Below are 18604 nucleotides of genomic sequence, written 5' to 3'. Positions count from 1 at the left end.
CCTGGGACCTGGCCCAGAATAGGACGGCGAGGATACCGATTTGTCGAGGTGCTATGCTCCAAGGAGCGAGTGAAGATGAGTGAGTGAGATAAGGGGATTGTAAATATAGGCTAAATTACATTTTACCTTATGATCGCTGGAGATGAATGTAAAACCAGTCATATGGCAGGAAACTGAAAAGCATATCAACATGACAGGTAGTCCTATTTATGCCCCTTTCCTACAGTGAAGTATGAAATGCTGTGCCGCTATGCAGAATTTTTTTTACATGGCCTTCAAACTTGCAGGGATAAAATTTTGAGACGCAAGCCAAATTGGATGACAACACAAAGAGTTGCGCCAAATGTAATCTTCGTGCTCACTTTAATGTTTTAATCATATGCCCTGACTTTTCCTGTTTCCTTCAGGAAATGTTAAATATTATAAGCCACTATCGGTAGCGACCATAAGTAATAACCACCTATATGAAACTGACAATTTAGTGTTCATTCCCTTCCTTACAATCGTATTATTCCATTCCATTGTTTGATTTAGCCCACCTTTATTTCTTTCCTCTGTAAACGCTGTCACGCCCTTGTGGTTGTGGCTGAGGGTCAAGTAGTAGTGGATACTATTTAATGAAGGTCAAATACAAATTGTCGTAAAAATTGGATCGGAACATATAGGCTTATTAAATCACTATGGAGTGCAAAACGTTATTTTGAACTTGATGAACTGCGCAAGACTGCGCACTTCCATCACACAGTTCTATGATCAGTGTGGGAAATTAGGTTACATTTATTAGATCATACTTTTGTATATTATTTTCCAAATTATAAGTATAGGCCCTATAGGCTACACACATGAAGCAGGATTCATGATTATTCCCTAAATAAAAATGGTGTAAAATCTGTGTTTTTAAATCTACCCATTGGATTCTGAACCAATTCTCTATAGGCTACATTCAAGGCTTGTGCCGATCAAATTCAAATGAAAGAAACACCGTATTTAAAGGGATTGCTTTATATAAATGAATAGAAAAACAAATTGAACAAAAACTCCCTGATAAAATTGGTGAGCCACACCATGGGTGTGTTTTCTGGAGTTCAATTACATTTATTCAGTGCGCGGTAGGGAACCACTCCTGCAAACCTCCTAATGCACCTCCATAAGGTACACTACGTGGCCAAAAGTATGTGGACACCTATTCAAATTAGTTGATTCAGCTATTTCAGCCACACTGGTTGCTGACAGGTGTATAAAATCGAGCACACAGCTATGCAATCTCCATAGACAACCATTGGCAGTAGAATGCCCCGCACTGAAGAGCTCAGTGACTTTCAACGTGGCACCGTCATAGGAAGCCACCTTTCCATCAAGTCAATTCGTCAAATTTCTGCCTGCTAGAGCTGCCCTGGTCAACTGTAAGTGCTGTTATTGTGAAGCGGAAACCTATAGGAGCAACAACAGCACAACCGTGAAGCGGTAAGCTACACAAGCTCACAGAACGGGACCGCCGAGTGCTGAAGCTCATAACAATTGTCTGTCCTCGGTTGCAACACTCACTACCGAGTTGAAAACTGCCTCTGGAAGTAACTTCAGCACTACAACTGTTCGTCAAGAGCTTCATGAAATGAGTTTCCATGGCTGAGCAGCACAGAAGCCTAAGATTACCATTTGCAATGCCAAGCGTCGGCTGGAGTGGTGTAAAGCTCGCCGCCATTGGACTCTGGAGCAGTGGAAACGCGTTCTCTGGAGGGATGAATTACGCTTCACCGCCTGGCAGTCCGACGGACAAATCTGGGTTTAGAGGTAGCCAGGAGAACGCTACCTGCCCGAATGCATACTGCCAACTGTAAAGTTTGGTGGAGGAGGAATAATTATTCTGAGGCTGTTTTTCATGGTTCGTGCTAGGCCCCTTAGTTCCAGTGAAGACAAATCTTAACACTACAGCATACAATGACATTCTAGACGATTCTGTGCTTCCAACTTTGTGGCAACAGTTTGGGGAAGGTTCTTTCCTGTTTCAGCATGACAATGCCCCAATGCACAAAGTGAGGTCCATACAGAACTTATTTGTTGAGATTGTTGTGGAAGACCTTGACTGGCCTGCACAGAGCCCTGGCCTCAACCCCATCGAACACCTTTGGGATGAATTGAAACGCCGACTGCGAGCCAGGCCTAATCGCCCAACATCAGTGGCCGACCTCACTAATGCCTTTGCGGCTGAATGGAAGTCCCATGGAAGTCCCCTCAGCAATTTTCCAATATCTAGTGGAAAGCCTTCCCAGCTGAGGGGTGTCTGAATCTGCCTCATTGTAAGGATGGTTTAATGACATATGTTGTCTCCCTGGGTTTAGGCACCTATCTGTGGTTTCTGAGGCTGGACATGTCTCGGACCGTCTGTGCTGTCTCCGAGGCAAAGTCCAGCGCTACAGCCACCGGCTTGGTTACCATACCAACCAGGCCTTTCCCCAAGCCTGAGAAGAAGCCACTGACCCTTCCCTCGGTCTTCACCCCCTCCACTGTGGACGTGATGATGCTGGTCAAAACGCCGGTGATGCCTGTGGAACACTAGAGAAGAACCAGGTATGACTCCTCTCAAACAACACAATGGACTCTGATCAGCACAACAGATTCTGACAGATTATAGATCCACTGTGGTTATCTGATGTTAGATTAATAAAATGCAAGTCCCATATTGAAAGTGAAATACGAACTACAGTCAGGGGTGGTATTACTACAGTATTATTAGTAGCTTCACATTATTAGTGTAATAGTAAATACCATGAGCCAATCCATGATTCCCGGCCACCAGATGCTCTCCGCTGGTGGTTCCCTGGTAACGAATGTACTCTCGTTTGCTCTGATGTCGGTTGTCGATGGTCTTGCTCCACCCATCCGACAAGGTCCCTGCAAACTAAGAAGATAGAGAGAGTCATTCTAGTAAGTCTTTCTCACCTGTTGTGTTGAAAGCGGTCCGGAAGAGGCAGAGAGATGGGTGGTGATGACGGGTGCAGGAATAGCCATCCTCGTTGTCAATGTTGTGTTGAAAGAACGAGACATAGTTCTTTATAAACAGCTCGGGTTTATTAGCTACAACTCTAACATACTCATGTTTGTTAGCTAGCATAACAACAACTGTTTAACTAAAGTATGGTGGCCCTTCAAGATAACAATACGGGAAAAGGAACACAAACTCACAGGGTAGGCTATATAGTAAGCATAACAGCACACTTCATTTCAAGCTTGTATTGCAATATTATATTGCAGTATTTGGAAATAGTCTTGGAAAATGTAGCATCAAGTCTATGTATCACTTCTTAGAAAAGGCGTATCTCAGGGCTCAGTTTTGAACCCCCTTATTTTTTCTATATTCATAAAGGATTTAAAGGTATTCAAAATATGTACCTTTTATCACTGCAGTCTAATCTGATTCAGGTTGACCACACAGTACAGCTCTTTGGTCCCATGCACTAGGTAGCCTGCCGTTAGACCAGTGCAGCCCTCACACAGGGCACTCTGGCTGAGTGTGTACTTTGGCTGGCCATTCCAGTCTGCACAGACTCAGCCTTGCAGTGGAATGATGAATGGCTCTCATTTATCTCAGTCAAATACCTTTCAATTCACACAGGCATGATGGCTCTCTCTCTTTCAAACTTATAAAAATACTAACTCAACAAGTCAAATAAGCCATCCAACATAACCAGATGTGCAACTGTGATGGGGGTGGGGAGCCACAAAAAATCTTAATTCATCATGAGGGGCCGCAGTTTCTCTGCGAGCAAACGCAGTTGTAAGTAAAAGATTTTAGCAGCCCCCTTGACAGCAGAGTAAAGTTGTTTTGGTTTTAGACTTCATTGTGTGCAATTCTACACATTTCGCCATGGGGAGAAGAGAAAATGTTGCAGTTTTAAAGCAAGTTTGCTGCAATTCTACACATTTTGCCATGGGGCAAATAGGAACATTTGCTGTTTTACAGCCAATTTCCTGCAATTTTACAAATTCTGCCATAGGGTGGAGAGAAATGTTTGCAGTTCTTAAATATATGAGTGAGATGGACTAACAAAGTCAATAGCGGCCCCCGGCCGGTAATTAGACCATGTTTACTAAATTTAGATAGCTGGACGCTCGACTAACTTACCAATCTAAAAAATGTTAGCTGACATGTATATTGTACTATTCTAACTTGCAACAGTAAGTTGAGACCCCAACTGAGTTAAAAAACATGTTTTATTAAAATTGATCCAAAGGCCGCATCCAGTTGCCCATCCCTGATCTAACTCATACTGAAAATGTCAACAATTTCTTTCTAAAGATGGGGGGGAATCGATACAGTAGAGTATAGCAATATTATATTGATACTATGACTTCAAGTATCGATTAAAAAAAATGATATTTAGTTAATGTTTGCTAGCGTTAGTCAGCCATACCTGCGCCAAAACTCTTGTTTTTTCTCTTTCCATAGCTTGTTTTCCATCTTCTATTTGTTTGGAACATCGAATCGTAATGAAATCTCAGTGTTGAATCGCAATACATAGAATAGCGATACATATAGAATCGCAATACATATCGTATTGTCACCTTAGTATCGAGATAATATTGTATTGTGAGGTCCCTGAAAATTCCAAGCCCTATTTCTTTCCTTGTCAAATAATGACCAAAAGACTTGACACTGTTTACCAGTGATTCCTAAGATGTGCTGCTGCTGAGTGGCAATATTAAAAGACAGTAAAAATGCGTGTCACATATCCAGAGTGCACAAGCTCACAGAGTGAAAAGGTTCTACAGTAACCTAGTGATGAGGGGCTGGTTCTCATCCCCACAGCTGAACTAGAGAGACATGGGGGAGACAGATAGAGAGAGGAGAGAACTGATTTTACACAGCGCCTGCCTCATCCATCTGGCCAATACATCAGCGAGTCATTTGTCAGCTGGAGTGGAGTGGAATGAAGTGCCTTCCCACCCCCGTCTTCCCCCAGCGCTGACCTGTCTCTGCCCAGCCAGGCTCCCCTCCTCCCCTCTTCCCCCTTCCACCCAGCAGGTGCCTGATGGAAGTGGGTTTGTGTTACAGGCAGTGTGAGGGAGCTCCCCAGAGGAGGCTGCGTTCTGTGTAAACACACCCGGGCCCTCCGCCGCGCCGCATCGTGCTCTGCAGCCAGCGCCAGGCCTGAACTTGGGATGACCCCACCAAGCAAAGTCCCCGGCGAGTTCACTGGAAGGCCAGCGCCAACTTTCTCCTCCTCCTCCTCTCTTATCTTCCCACTCTTTGTGAAACTAAACAAATACACTTACCAGACCTGTGTCCCAGGGGAGTGAGAAGATGAAGATGCTTTCAAGTTTACCTAACCCCCCCCCCCCCCCTTACTATGCTCAATGAGAACAGTAGACACACACAACATACATAATGTGAAACTGGGGCTGTTGGTGAGGGTTAATAAAGGAACGTTTTGGGGGCTTTCAGAGATTACATGAACCGCGTTTACACTGCATTTATCCCAGGGCTTAGAGAGTTCACACTTGCAGATTCTAAAATGGGTTAGCACCAACCTTAGCCCAGGTCTAGCTAGCCCTGCTCTGGAGTAGGGTTAGCACCGACTTTTCAGGGCTAGCCAATCACAAAGTTCCATTGTTACCTAATTTGAATATTCTATTCCAGAGAAGTGACAGTTGGTTTCAGTTAGACCTGCTTGTGTGAACACAAGCTAAGATAGCCCCAGGCTTTGACTGGCCCTGGGCTAAGGATATCCCGGGGCTAAGAACAATGCAGTGTGAAAAGGCCTATGGCGTGTCAGTCACTACGTGGGTGACGCCTCAATCACACCGTCAGCGTCATTGCATTTTAGTACACCAGAAGTACATTCATGTCCAATGGAACGCTGCGTTTGCCTTGCAGCATTGCGTTGCAGAAGCAGTGTGTTCTGTGTGGTGCATATGTTGGATTTATCGAACGTATTTATCAAACTGTATACTTGACAGAAATGGTAGCAGAAGGTGAATGTTGAACTTTTGTTGCACACATATCCAGATAATGCTGCGTACCATTTTGTGCAATGATGCCGTTGGTGTGATCGAGGCGTGAAGGTACACCAGGTGAAACCAGCAGGAAACAGGGGAACTATTCAGTGGTGGTTAACATGAGGTGTAGGTGACCTGCTGCAACATGACACTTGCACACCGACATTTTTTGGACCGAGTTCAATTCGCACCTTTCTGACATTTTGCTGTCATAATAATTTTAACATCTCTCAATAAAAACTGTGTAAATGTTCTCAATGTACGCTAGGTATGTATGTGGAACGGGTCAAGTAGACCTATAGTTCTCAGTAACAGGTCTGCAACCCGGGCCAGGGAATGAGTTGAGCAGACCAACCTATATATATATATATATATATACAGTGGGGAGAACAAGTATTTGATACACTGCCGATTTTGCAGGTTTTCCTACTTACAACGCATGTAGAGGTCTGTAATTTTGTATCATAGGTACACTTCAACTGTGAGAGACGGAATCTAAAACAAAAATCCAGAAAATCACATTGTATGATTTTTAAGTAATTAATTTGCATTTTATTGCATTGGCTGGCTCTTTTAGCATGACAATGATCCCAAACACACCGCCCGTGCAACGAAGGAGTGGCTTCGTAAGAAGCATTTCAAGGTCCTGGAGTGGCCTAGCCAGTCTCCAGATCTCAACCCCATAGAAAATCTTTGGAGGGAGTTGAAAGTCCGTGTTGCCCAGCAACAGCCCCAAAACATCACTGCTCTAGAGGAGATCTGCATGGAGGAATGGGCCAAAATACCAGCAGTGTGTGAAAACCTTGTGAAGACTTACAGAAAACGTTTGACCTCTGTCATTGCCAACAAAGGGTATATAACAAAGTATTGAGATAAACTTTTGTTATTGACCAAATACTTATTTTCCACCATAATTTGCAAATAAATTCATAAAAAATCCTACAATGTGATTTTCTGGATTTTTTCCCCTCATTTTGTCTGTCATAGTTGAAGTGTACCTATGATGAAAATTATAGGCCTCTCTCATCTTTTTAAGTGGGAGAACTTGCACAATTGGTGGCTGACTAAATACTTTTTTGCCCCACTGTATATATATATATATTTTTTTACAAATATCCATAAAGAAAGGAGTTAAACCATCAAGTGGAAATGAAGAAGCAGTAAGGCCAATGGTTCATGGCTGTCGATGCCTTGCTCACCCTACATAAACTATATGATGATTATGCCACAAGTGAGAAATTATGAATAATTAGATGACTGGTTTAACAATTTTTAGGAGGTAAGCTTTTTATTTAATTTTATTCGAAGCTGGACACTGTGTGTGTGTGTGTGTGTGTGTGTGTGTGTGTGTGTGTGTGTGTGTGTGTGTGTGTGTGTGTGTGTGTGTGTGTGTGTGTGTGTGTATGTGTGTGTGTGTGTGTGTGTACGCACAGGGGCTCCTACTTTGTTGATATTCAGCAAACAGAGCGAGTGCTTACAAGGGAAACAATTTTGATTGGAAGAAAGACTTTGCTAAAAACACGTTGTTTTCTTTCAGAGGGAGGATGATGTCAAGTCAGTGGGGGAGAAAAAGTCCTCCTTGAATTTAAGGAAAGCAAACATTGCAAGACACTGCCAAGAGAGTAGCTGTGATGAAACCTTTATCAGTGTAGTTACAAAGTTTACAACCAGTCAACAGAAGCAGAGCTGAATTGAAATAGAAGTGTCGATAAGCCTTAATATGAAACGTTGTAGTGTAAGGATCTCACAGCCACAATGTGTGTGTGTTCCCAAGCATAGACTGACACAGTGATTCCATTTTCTATACGCAACAGCAAGTTACAGTTGCAGAGCAGAGCTGAAATCTGGTCCAGGAGGCGAGCGGTGTGTGTGTGTGTGTGTGTGTGTGTGTGTGTGTGTGTGTGTGTGTGTGTGTGTGTGTGTGTGTGTGTGTTGTTAGGGCCTGGTGCCATGGGCTGGTCAAGGGCTAGGAAAGGGGCTGTGTGACCAGGTTTACTGGCTGTCTGACACTTATGACATCAATACCGCGGGACAAATCCGAGTAAATTGCCGTGCAGTGAGAGTGGACACAGAGCACAGAGAGAGGGGGAGGGAGGAGAGAGAGACAGAGAGAAAGAGAGAGCTGACTGAAACTAAGCTGGTTGACACAGTTTGGCAGGGTGGAGTGTGGGGGTCTGTCTCTTTCAGGGGCCTGCTGAGAGCTGGCTGAGGATAGGGGAGAGAAAAAGACTGCGGGGCAGCATGCCTGGGTTCTGGACTGGGTGGGTCAATACATTGTTCCAAAACGAGAATGAGTCCTTTAGCTTGGAACAGTGCCCCCCAGGACATGTCTCATTGTAATGTAGATCAACTGATTACTGTTCAGGGGCAGAATGCCCACAGGGTTGGGGCATTACACTGGTCTTTGGAAGGTACATTAAAAAAAAAGAAAAGCCTTTCGCAAACTAACACTCGCACTTGACTCGTTTCCCCCTTACTAGCTCTGACTTGCTAATTCATTTTCTACTTTGAGGAATAATGTACTTGCTACGACTGTGATATGTGGTTGTCCCACCTAGCTATCTTAAGATGAATGGATTAACTAAGTTGTTCTGGATAAGAGAATCTGCTAAATGACTTATATCTAAATGTAAAACATATAGAACATCTACTGAGCTGTTATAAAATTGACATTATACTCTGTATACCCAGTAGTATCCTTTAAATATACCAACTGTACATTTCCCCCCCCCCCCCCCTTAAGATGTTTGCAATGCCAAGCAATGAGTTGGTCAGCCCTAGAATCAGGTAGTAGTTATATCAGGTATCAGGTCGTTTAACTGTAATGCTCCTGACCTCCTGACCTTTCTGTGCTGTTCCTTGTTCTTTCCTGGAAACCACATAACATTTAGAGACAGACATACACACTGATCCAAGCATTGCAGAGGCCAATTTTCATGGAAAGTGATTGAAAAGCCTCAGCGCACAGAACAACTCGTGAGTGTGTGTGTGTGTGTGTGTGTGTGTGTGTGTGTGTGTGTGTGTGTGTGTGTGTGTCATGTCAATGGAGAGGAGACCTTAGCCGTGCCTCATTTCACCTTAGTAGTATTGAAACTGCGACACTGTAATTTTATAATGCAAACATTATGCAAACATAAAGGGAACAAGGGTTGGACGATATCAACCTTTGTCCTATCGTGACTATGTACCCATAAAACATTGGGATATACGATGATATAGCCCCTATAAAACTTACATTCTTGTTGTTTTTGAAAGTCACAACAACTTTAGGACAACACCTTCATATATAATATTTGGGAAATAAGCTACTGTTCATAACTTCAACTTATCTTAAAGCTTTTAGGAGGATAGGTTATTGGCCATTTGGTATTCAACCTCGCATGGAGGGATTTTCCCGGCCCGAATGGATCATTTGTTTCTTAATAACCTTAAACTAGATTTTTCTATAGGCTATTGATATTGTTTGTTCTCTCTCATTATTAGTCCTCTGGCGACCTTACGTTTTTAGGCTTCAAATAACTCTTGAGATAGAACACTGTTCAATTCATTGTTTGATCGGGAGAAATCCATGCATAAACCAATTAAGCGTAGCCTTCAGGTCATACTCATAGCCTATCGAATGGAGAAACAGCGAGACACAACGTAGTTAAGGAGGACTACTACATCATGTAATGGTGCCGGAGGAGATGGCTTCCGTTTTACGGGCTCCTAACCAATTGTGCTATTTTGTGTGTGTTTTTTTCTCTCGCATTGTTTGTAACTTATTTTGTACATAATGTTTCTGCCACCATCACTTATGACCGAAAATAGCTTCAGGATATCAGAACAGCGATTACTCACCTCAAACTAGATAAAGATTTTTTTATTTAATGAGTCGGACGCAAAGGATTTACTGCTGATACCGAACCAGGCCCAAATCCCCGTTATTCACATGAAGAGACCCCGATACAGGAGACGCAGGTCCGGGTGCCTTGTGAGAATTCATAGGCGAGCGGGTAACCTGCCTCTACCATCCATCCTTTGGCCAACGTGTAATCATTGGAGAATAAACTGGATGAGCTCTGTTTAAGACAATCCTACAGTACCAACGGGTCATTAAAAACTGTAATATCTTATGTTTCACCAAGTCGTGGCTGAACGACGACATTAATAATATACAGTTGGCTGGGTTTTCCGTGCATCGGCCAGACAGAACAGCTGCCTCCAGTAAGACGAGGGGAGGTGGTCTATGTCTATTTGTCAATAACAGCTGGTGAGCAAAATCTAATATTAAGAAATGTCTCAAGGTTTTGCTCACATGAGGTAGAGTGTCTCATGATAAGCTGTAGACCAAAATATTTACCAAGAGAGTTTTAATCTATATTTTTCAGAGCTGTCTATTTACCACCATAAACCAATGCTGGCACTAAGACCGCACTCAACAAGCTGTATAAGGCCATAAGCAAACAAGAAAATGATAATCCAGAGGTGGCGCTTCTAGTGGCTGGGGAATTTAATGCAGGGAAACAAATCCGTTTTTACCTCATTTCTACCAGCATATCACATGCGCAACCAGAGGGAAAAAAAAAAAAAAAAAACTCTAGACCACCTTTACTCCACACACAGAGACGTGTACAAAGCTCTCCCTCTACTTGTGGTATTGAGAGATAAACATGGTAATGCTTTCACTGATTGCACATAAAGGATGAATGTTCCTACGTGACAGAGTGCTCTCTTTGTTATCCTGCTGATCTTGTGTCCTTTCTGTCATCCTGTGTACCCTGTTCCTTGCAGCTACAGTACCAGTCAAAGGTTTGGACAGACCTTCTCATTCAAGGGTTTTTCTTTATTTTTACAACTATGAAATAACACATATGGACCCATATAGCAACCAAAAAAGTGTGAAACAAATTTAAATATATTTTTGATTCTTCATAGTAGCAACCCTTTGCCTTGATGCCAGCTTTGCACATTCTTGGCATTCTCTCAATCAGCTTCATGAGGAAGTCACCTGGAATGCATTTCAATTAACAGATGTGCCTTGTTAAACGTTAGTTTGTGTAATTTCTTTCCTTCTTAATGCGTTTGAGCCAATCAGTTGTGTTGTGACAAGGTAGAGGTGGTATACAGAAGATAACCCTATTTGGTAAAAGACCAAGTCCATATTATGACAAGAACAGCTCAAATAAGTTTTAATGTCTTCACTATTATTCTACAATGTAGAAAATAGTCAAAATAAAGAAAAACCCTTGAATGAGTAGGTGTGTCCAAACTTTTGACTGGTACTGTATATTTGTAATTCAATTCACTGTGAGTGTGTGTGTGCGCGTGCACATGAATGCATGTGTATGTTTTTTCGGGGTGTATGTGTGCGTGTTCTGCCTGTAAGGAGGGATAGAGTAAGTACCGGTCTTGTTGAAGAGCCAATAAGGCGCTGAGATGAGGATCTTGAGCGCCCCCTGTGATGATGTGGATGTGAGACAGAACAGGCGTTTGTTGACGTCGTACAGCTACATGCGCACCACATAGTTCTGGGTACCAGGGGGAATAAGCAGCTCCTTACACACAGGGAAGTTCTCCGGCAGCCCATCTAGTAGGAGAAGGAGGGGGGCACAGACATGGTCAAGGTGAAAACATTTGGAGTAGGCTGTATAGAACAATGGAAAAAATCTAATGTGTGATTTCAGGATCTAGGCAACAAATTATGATAACTGAACAAGTGGGTGAACACTTTAAGGCACTATATATATTATTATACGTTAATGGACAAAAATATAAATGCAACATGAAGATTTTACTGAGTTCAGTTCATATAATTAAATCATTAGGTTCTAATCTATGGATTTCACATGACTGAGCAAGGGTGCAGCGATGAGGTTGCCAGGGAGGGCATAGGCCCACCGACTTGACAGCCAGGCCCACCCATTGGAGAGCCAGGCCCAGATAATCAGAAAGCGTTTTTCCCCATAAAAGGGCTTTATTACAGAGAGCAATACTCCTCAGCACCCCCCAGCCCCCCTCAGACGATCCCGCAGGTGAAGAAACCGGATGTGGAGGTCCTGGGCTGGCGTGGTTACACGTGGTTTGCGGTTGTGAGGCCAGTTGGATGTACTGCCAAATTCTATAAAACGATGTTGGAGGCAGCTTATGGTAGAGAAATTAACATTATATTATCTGGCAACAGCTCTGGTGGACATTCCTGAAGTTAGCATGCCAAATGCACGCTCCCTCAAAACTTGAGACATCTGTGGCATTGTGTTCTGTGACAAAACTGCACATTTTAAAGTGTCCTTTTATTGCCCCCTGCACAAGGTGCACCTGTGTAATGTTAATGCTGTTTAATCAATGTATTGATATGCCACACCTGTCAGGTGGATGGATTATCATGGCAAAGAAGAGATGCTCACTTACAGGGATGTAAACTAAATTTGTGCACAACATTTGAGAGAAATAAGCTTTTTGTGCAAATGGAACATTTCTGGGATTTTTTTTGTGTCAGCTCATAAAACATTGGACCAACACTTTACATGTTGCGTTTATATTTTTGTTCCGTGTATATATTACATTTATGCTGCATTTCCTCTATAGGATTTTTGACCAATCCTTTACACCTCCAAGGCCCACAAACACCCAGGGCCATGGCACTGGTAAACCTATATTATATGGCTATGATATATTATTAATTCCATTGAGATTCTTAATAGGTGTAGAGGTGATCAGATGAGAATGGCAGCGGTGTGACTGACCTAGCTCCATGTTCTGGGAAGTGTCTGCAGCATGCAGCATGGCCTCCTTGCCTGGCTTCAGGGAGCCCTTGATGGAGGTACCCTTGATGTAGTAGTTGAGGTCGCAGGACATCAGGATGGCCAGCACCAGCGTGGGCAGCAGGTAAATGGTGTGGCCCGGCTGCCGGGATATCTGCTTAGCGCTGCCCAAACCCAACACCATCTTGGCAGGCTGCTGGTCCAGGTAGTTCTCCTTCTTGATCACCACACAGAACCTAAGAGAATGGAGGAGAGCGGATGAGGTCCTGGCGGTGCACCTCCACCTGACCTCATGCCGGCTGCAGGCACAGCCTAAAGGGCCTGTTTTTCTGCAAGGTGCCCATCTACTGGACCAGTGTGGAGAGACCCGATCCTTAAGGGTGCGATCCTTAAAACGTTTTAACATGGCTTCTAAAGTATCTGAAACAACCAGCAGAGACCGAGCATTATCACTGGCATGGAAGTGAACCGGGTAAGTGAACGCGCTAGCTTGCTACATCTATGATAAAGTTAGCTAGCTACAGTATAGATGTAATCAAATGTAAACATGTCTACCAGCTGTTGGTAGCTAACTGCTGATGCTGTCATAAATAGTACAAGCCTATGGGAACGAGTCATTTTCAAGGTGTTTGTGGGGGCTACAGTAATTCGGTTGTTCTGTGGCTCTGGGGAAGATTTCTATGACAGCTGAGTGCGGACTAAACTGAAATGCAACGCTTTGGCCATGGATCTGATCGCAGATCGGGTGACATTTCGGAGATGCCCCGGAGCCATGTTTTCTTGGAGGGGTGTATTGTTAATTTTGCTCCATGGGAAAGTGAATTTTTGGATCATATGATCAATGTGGTCACAGTTGCATCTTGTTGAAAAGCCAGCATATAACATTAGTTTGCTAGCTAGCTATCCTCTTCCTCCATTTTTTATTAATTTGTGGCCATTTATTTCTAGCTCAGTCTTAAATAATTTTCCACACACAGTCTGTGCCTATATTCAGTTTATGCTAGTGAGGGCCGAGAATCCACTCTCACATAGGTACTGTACATGTTCCGTTTCGGGAAAGTACCTGCATAATTGCGCACCCAGCTCACTCAGGTGCTTCACTATATCACATTTGACATTGCCCGTAAGCTTGAGTTCATTTGCACACAAAAAAATCATACAATGATGGAAAGACACAAGTCTATTGCCCTTGTTAATGCAGATAGAGAAGAGCTCCAACTTCTTAATCATAGCCTCAATTTTGTCCCACACATTGAATATAGTTGCGGAGGGTCCCTGTAATCCTAGATTCAGATCATTCAGGCGAGAAAAAACATCACCCAGATATGCCAGTCATGTGAGAAACTCATCATGCAAGCGGTCAGACAAGTGAAAATGATGGTCAGTAAAGAAAAATTTAAGCTCATCTCTCAATTCAAAAAATGTGTCAATACTTTGCCCCTTGATAATCAGCGCACTTCTGTATGTTGTAAAAGCGTTACATGGTCGCTGCCTATATCATAATGCAGAAAATACACCAGAGTTCAGGGGCCTTGCTTTAACAAAGTTAACAATTTTTACTGTAGTGTCCAAAACGTCTTTCAAGCTGTCAGGCATTCCCTTGGCAGCAAGAGCCTCTCGGTGGATGCTGCAGTGTACCCAAGTGCCATTGGGAGCAACTGCTTGCACGCGCGTTACCACTCCACTATGTCTCCCTGTCATGGCTTTTGCGCCATCAGTACATAAACCACCACATCTTGACCACAAGTCCATTTGATGTCACAAAGCTGTCCAGTACTTTAAAAATATCATCTCCTGTTGTCCTGGTTTCCAGAAGAGGATGTCTTCCTTAATTGACCCCCCCATAAACGTAACGGACATATACCAGGAGCTGTGCCAGGCCCGCCACGTCTGTTGACTCATCCAGCTGTAACGCATATAAGTCACTGGCTTGTATGCATTGCAGTAATTGGTTTAAAACATCTCCTGCCATATTACGTCGTAAACCGTGTTGTTTGATGAAGACATTGCCTGTATAGTTTTTTGGGCCTTTTCCCCCAGCCATATCCGCGGCAGCAGGAAGAATTAAGTGCCCCACAATAGCATGAGGCTTGCCTGTCCTAGCCACTCGATTCTGGCCCCTTCTTATTATCGGTATCTGTTGCTTTTATACATGTCTTACTACTCGAAAATCGTCTTAATTCTCGCTCAAAAGACCCATGGCTTATTTTTCAAATTTGCATGTTTTGTTTCTAAATGTCTGCGCAAGAGTGAAGGTTTCATCGAGTTGTGAGATAGTACTTTTGCACATATAACACACTGTGGCTGAGGAAAGGCACTACTCCCAATATAAGTGAACCCCAAATCAATGTAGTTATCATATTTGCGCCTGTTCGATGGTCCAACGTTCCTGTCTGTTGTTCGGTGCTTTCCCGGGTAAGGGGGCAGTAGCTCTTAGGCTGCATCAGATTCACAACTGTCAGTGTCCATGCTAGCTGGGCTAACAACAAATTTAGAATAACTGATGCTAGCATTGGATGTGCTCGTGGAAGCAGAGCAACTTGTGTCGTTGACAGGTGCAGGTGTAGTACTGCTGGTAGTAGCAGTACTACTGCTGGTAGTAGCAGTACTACCAGTAGAGCTGGTATGTGTCTCTATGGACGCGAGCCTTACTTTTTAAAAAACATTTATCAATTTTCAAGCAAACAGAATGAGCAGCAGCTACGTTTGGCTACATACGGACCGTTAGCGGAATTCCCGCAAGATAGTAACAGGCAATGTGATCGGATGTAAATTATTTGACTAGTATTTGACATTGTGTTGTGATTTCACTGAACACTAGATGGTAAAAAACATTTGGGGCAGTGAAATGAGGCTACTCAGGCGAGAAAAAAACCTCACCCAAATGTATAGCCCCGTTGGAAAATATAAATGGACTGTTTGAAATGTGAAGATTTTTTAAATAAAAAAACCATGTGAATCACATTTTGATTTGGCGTATCCCCAGTACTCCATGGTGATGGAGAAGACCACGCACACCGGTGGCAGTGCTGAGAACTACAACCACACACATATCAGAGCCTAGAACCACACACATACCAGAGCCCCCACCATCTAAAAGAAGTGATGTAATCAACAGCCATTATTTTATTTATTTTTAAATTATGGCTCTGGCAGTGTATTACAAATCAGTCTGACAGTATTTTTGAAAGTATTTCAAGCTGAAGGAAGTATGGCTTGAATTGACAGAAATGCATTAGAAAGGTATTGAGAAATTCAGAAGATCATCAGGCAATAATTCTGTATGATCTTCTCAGTAGAAAATAACATCATTATTGATGATCTTTTCCCCATCGTCCGATTTAGTGACTGGTCTTGTCCACTCTCTCTCACCCTCTAATGAGGCTTGTGGGCATGGTGGAGGGAAACAGACACATGTGTGTTTCCGAGAGTCTTATCTTTCAGTGATGGGGTCATAATATTTTGTATCTTACATCGTTCAAAAGAGAGACCCATATTTGTAGGAAGAAGACAGAAACCGCTCTGTTTATTACAACCTCATCTAGCGGCTACCGGAGGTTACTAACATAACCCCGGATCTATAAACCAAATTGTATTTCAGTTTCTATTGCGACCCCATTTTCAAACCAGGACCCCTAGTTTGGGAAATGCTGTCCTAGAATCACACACATATTAGAGCCTAGAACCACACATACAGTTGAAGTCGGAAGTTTACAAACACTTAGGTTGGAGTCATTAAAACTTGTTTTTCAAACACTCCACAATTTTTTTGTTAACAAACTATAGTGCATGACAAGTAATTTTTCCAACAATTGTTTACAGACAAATTACTTCACTTATAATTCACTGTATCACAATTCCAGTGGGTCAGAAGTTTACATACACTAAGTTGACTGTGCCTTTAAACAGCTTGGAAAATTCCAGAAAATTATGTCATGGCTTTAGAAGCTTCTGATAGGCTAATTGACATCATTTGAGTACATTGGAGGTGTACCTGTGGATGTATTTCAAGGCCTACCTTCAAACTCACTGCCTCTGCTTGACATCATGGGAATATCAAAAGAAAATTAGCCAAGACCTCAGAAAAAATTGTAGACCTCCACAAGTCTGGTTCATCCTTGGGAGCAATTTCCAAACACCTGAAGGTACCACGTTCATCTGTACAAACAATAGTACTCAAGTATAAACACCATGGGACCACGCAGCCGTCATACCGCTCAGGAAGGAAACGCGTTCTGTCTCCTAGATGTAACGGCTTTCGTTGGTGGAAGGAGAGGAGGACCAAAATGCAGCGTGGTACATATCCATAATAACTTTTAATGAGAATGAATACAAAATACAAAAAGAACAAGAGAAACAAAATGAAAACCGAAACAGTCCCGAATGGTGAAAACACTAAAACAGAAACAACTACCCACAACCCATAGTGGGAAAACAGGCTACCTAAGTATGATTCTCAATCAGAGACAACGATCGACACCTGCCTCTGATTGAGAACCATACTAGGCCAAACACATAGAAATATAACGTATAGAACAAAACATAGAAAAACAACATAGAATGCCCGCCCTGACCAAACTAAAATAAAGATATAAAAAAGGAACTAAGGTCAGAACGTGACAGTACCCCCCCCCCCCCCCAAAGGTGCGGACTCCGGACGCAAAACCTGAACCTATAGGGGAGGGTCTGGGTGGGCATTCACCGCGGTGGCGGCTCTGGAGCGGGACGTGGACCCCACCATAGTCTCCGCCCACTTATGTGGCACCTTAGAAGTGGCGACCCTCGCAACTGACCCCGGATTGGAGACCCTAGTAGAGGGCACCACTGGACTGAGGGGCGCCTCTGGACTGACTAGCAGCTCCGGACAGGAGGGCGGCCCTGGCAGCTCCGGACAGGAGGGCGGCCCTGGCAGCTCCGGACAGACGGGCGGCCCTGGCAGCTCCGGACAGACGGGCGGCCCTGGCAGCTCAGGACAGACGGGTGGCCCTGGCAGCTCAGGACAGACGGGCGGCTCTGGCCTGGAGAGAGAACCTGGAGGGAGGAGACGGAGAGACAGCCTGGTGCGTGGGGCTGCCACAGGACCCACCAGGCTGGGGATGCCTACAGGAGGCCTGGTGCTTAGAGGAGGCACCAGATGGACCGGGCTGTGGGGGAGCACTGGAGCTCTGGTGCGCAGCCTTGGCACCACTCCTCCAGGCTGGATGTCCATTTTAGCCCTGACCCTCCAGAGTGCAGGCACAGGTTGAACCGGGCTGTGAGTGAGCACTGGAGATCTGGTGCATACCACTAGCACCTCTCCCATAGGCTCAATGCCCACATTTGACCGGGACGAGCAGAGCGCAGGCATAGGACGCACTGCACCCTCCTAGCGCCCCGGAGACACAGCACGCAGAGCAGGCGCAGGATACCCTGGGCCGAAATGGCGTACCGGAGACCAGACACGCTGAGCTGGCACAACACGCCCTGGCTGGATGCCCACTTTCGCATGGCACCTGCGGGGGGCTGGCCTATAGCGCTCCGGGCTATGAACGCGTACTGGCGACACCGTGCGCTTAACACGGTGCCTGACCAGTAACGCGCTGCTTACGATAAGCACGAGGAGTGGGCTCAGGTCTCCAACCTGACTCTGCCACACTCCCCGTGTGCCACCCCCCAAAAATGTTTTGGGGCTGCCTCTCGTGCCTGTCGCACTGCCGTGCTACCTCCTCATATCGCCGCCGCTCAGCTTTCGCTGCCTCCAGTTCTTCCTTGGGGCGGCGATATTCCCCAGCCTGTGTCCCTTACCGTCTAGTATCTCCTCCCATGTCCATGAGTCCAGAATCCTCTGCTGCTGTTTACCACGCTGCTTGGTTCTTGGTTGGTGG

General features: G+C 44.2%; 1 protein-coding gene across 1 annotated transcript in view; it reads right to left on the bottom strand.

The window, feature by feature from the left end:
* LOC129829317 (uncharacterized) overlaps positions 1–13034 on the bottom strand; it is a 29126-nt gene extending 16092 nt beyond the window's left edge. The window contains exons 1-5 of the mRNA XM_055890995.1: positions 13030–13034; positions 12723–12976; positions 12388–12398; positions 11384–11486; positions 2767–2899 (exon numbers count right to left, since the gene is read on the bottom strand). Of these exons, the coding sequence (XP_055746970.1) occupies positions 2767–2899; positions 11384–11486; positions 12388–12398; positions 12723–12976; positions 13030–13034 (506 nt within the window). The remainder of the gene's footprint in view (positions 1–2766; positions 2900–11383; positions 11487–12387; positions 12399–12722; positions 12977–13029) is intronic.
* Between the last annotated feature and the right edge of the window lie 5570 nt (positions 13035–18604).

This window comes from Salvelinus fontinalis, chromosome 31 (assembly GCF_029448725.1).
Source record: "Salvelinus fontinalis isolate EN_2023a chromosome 31, ASM2944872v1, whole genome shotgun sequence".
NCBI classification, from domain to species: Eukaryota; Metazoa; Chordata; class Actinopteri; order Salmoniformes; family Salmonidae; genus Salvelinus; species Salvelinus fontinalis.
This window is presented reverse-complemented; position numbering and strand designations above follow the sequence as displayed.